Here is a 2,421-nt window from a genome sequence, read left to right on the forward strand (position 1 = left end):
GTTACAAAACCATTAATGGAGCATTTTCTATAGGCACCTATGTGCACCATCCCATTTAATCCTCACAATAACGCATTAAACGAGTTTTATTTCATTTATGTTATACTGTTACTATTATCCTATTTACACTATTACATTATTCTACTTCCCTGATTTTACAGATCGGGAAACTGAGGCACAGCGATGCTAAGCAACGTGGCCAAGGTCACAGCTCTAGTAAGTGGGAGACTGGGCCCAGACCCGGCAGGCTGACTCGGGAGGCTTGGCCTCCTGTCCTCTCTCCCCTGGACCGGCCAGGGGTCACCTTGGGGAGTCTGTGGTTTAACGTTTCGTCCACCATTCCACTTCCCGATGCTGCATGACTCACCAATAAGGCGTCCCTATGAAGGAATCTCGTTTCTGCAGAGTTTTCAGATTCTTGGCAGACACACCAAAGTCAGCTGCAAGACAAAAATCTCAGATAGAGTATTCCATGGACATTCCTCCACCCACAGCCCTGGGTGTGAATTCAGAGAGACACATTCCAAACCAACTAACAGATGCCGTCTTCTATCTTGCAATTTGGCGATCCTTACAATCATACATACTGCTGTCAGGATGTACCGAGACATGCATTTTCCTACTTGCTAATGAGAGGATAAACTGAAGAGCATTTTAGGAAAGCAGTTTGGCAAGAAATTGCAAGAACTTTTAAAATATCCACACTCTTCAAACCCAGTAATGCCAAACCTAGGAATCTACCCTAATGAAATAACCTTAAATATAAACATAACTTATGTGTAACGATGTTCATCAAAGTGCCACAGTAGTAGTAACAAATTAAAAACAACCATAATCGCTTAGCTTTCACAGGGAGCAATTTTAATTAGCAATAATCGTACCTCAGGCAGACCTCTTGGCTGGACACTGCCACTGATCGAAGCTTAGGGGGTGATTTTAAATGTTTTTATATATGATATATATATAATATACCCCATCTTTTCCAAAAGGATTTAAGATGGTGTGTCAAACACATACACAGAGTAAGACAAACCAAGAAATGAGGAGAGGTAAGAAAGATAAAGGGTGAACAACTGAAGAGCTTAAGTATGATACACCCCGCATGACAGAAAGTTTTTTAGTCATTAAAATTAGTTTTGAAGTATTTTTATTCAATATCTTAATACTGAATTATACATATTAACACATATCAATAGGAAACATTTAATGTTTCATAGTAACATTTACTATGTACTGAAAAACTTTTATACTTGATATTAAAATATTTTATTTATGTGCTTATAAAGTTAAGTGGCAGAAGAAGGAGAGGCACAATATATTGTATGATCAAAATTATGCCCCCTCCTCCCAAAAAAAGGGCAAAAATACACAAAGAACTGACTTGCAGGAAACAACCCAACTGTTGAAATGGCTCTCTGTGGGAGGTGAGGCTAAACGAGCTTTCTTCTAAATTCTGTTAACTTGCTATGACAAACATGTCTGACTTTCGGGACTAACAAAAATTAAATCGATCTCTCTTTATGCCCGCAGCTCACACGGCCAGTCCGCCTCCACGCAGCCAGCAAGAGGGGTTTCCTCCAGCGCTCCCGGCTTCCGGCACAGAGATTCATCTTGATTTAAAAATAAACTCAGGAGGAAGCGACACCTTGCGAGAACCGGCCCTGTTCAGTCTGAAGCCACGAGGAAGCAAAGGTGTTGTAACTGCCGGACACTCCAGGAGCCTCTGCCCCATGGGTCTTGAAATGAGCTGGCCCCAAAACAGTGAGGTGACACTTGCTGTATTCAGTCGAATTCAAACCAGGAAGGAGCGTCATGCTGAGAGTGTGGGCCGGAATTTGAGAAAACTGTCTTCCAGTCTTGGCTCCTGTACGTCACTGGCTCATTCATCCCAGGGCCCTCGGGAGCCAGACATTAGCCAGGGGCAGGGAATACGGACGGTGGGGGCCAAAGCAAACTCAGTCGGTCCTTGCCCTCAGGCAGCTAGCTCCAAGTTCAGTGGCGGAAGCAGACAGCAACCAGATAAACACCAACACGTATCTATTCATAACTGCAAAGTGATAGAAAGATGGGGCTGCAGGGCCAGGAGACTCTACAGTCGGGGCAGAGGGGGAGGTGACCTCCAGATGGGGGGGAGGGGGGGAATGGCCTGGAGGAAGAACTGCTTAGTGCCTCGGGACTACCCATTCATTCAACAGATATTAACTGAACACCTATTTTGTGCCAAGCACATTAATGAACCCAAATCCTCACCCTCGTGTGGCTTGTGCTAGTGATGGGAACAGGCCCTCAACCACCACCACGTGGCAGAGGGCAAAGGGCTGGAGAGGGCTCGGGGAGGGGCAGCTACTGCAGACAGGAGGTCAAGATCTGGCGGAAGATAATTTCAGGCTGAGGAAACATGCTGGCTGGGGGACCTTGCGG

At 45.0% G+C, this 2,421-nt stretch overlaps 1 protein-coding gene and 1 long non-coding RNA gene across 2 annotated transcripts in view; both read right to left on the reverse strand.

Moving 5' to 3' along the window:
* STK10 (serine/threonine kinase 10) overlaps positions 1-2,421 on the reverse strand; it is an 88,744-nt gene that overhangs the window by 33,800 nt on the left and 52,523 nt on the right. The window contains exon 5 of the mRNA XM_006906513.2: positions 368-440. Coding sequence (XP_006906575.1) covers positions 368-440 — 73 coding nt within the window. The remainder of the gene's footprint in view (positions 1-367; positions 441-2,421) is intronic.
* LOC112475235 overlaps positions 1,131-2,421 on the reverse strand; it is an 11,169-nt gene continuing 9,878 nt past the window's right edge. The window contains exon 2 of the long non-coding RNA XR_003044635.1: positions 1,131-2,047. This is a non-coding gene — a long non-coding RNA (uncharacterized LOC112475235). The remainder of the gene's footprint in view (positions 2,048-2,421) is intronic.

Source organism: Pteropus alecto, unplaced genomic scaffold, assembly GCF_000325575.1.
Source record: "Pteropus alecto unplaced genomic scaffold, ASM32557v1 scaffold40, whole genome shotgun sequence".
In the NCBI taxonomy this organism is placed as follows: domain Eukaryota; kingdom Metazoa; phylum Chordata; class Mammalia; order Chiroptera; family Pteropodidae; genus Pteropus; species Pteropus alecto.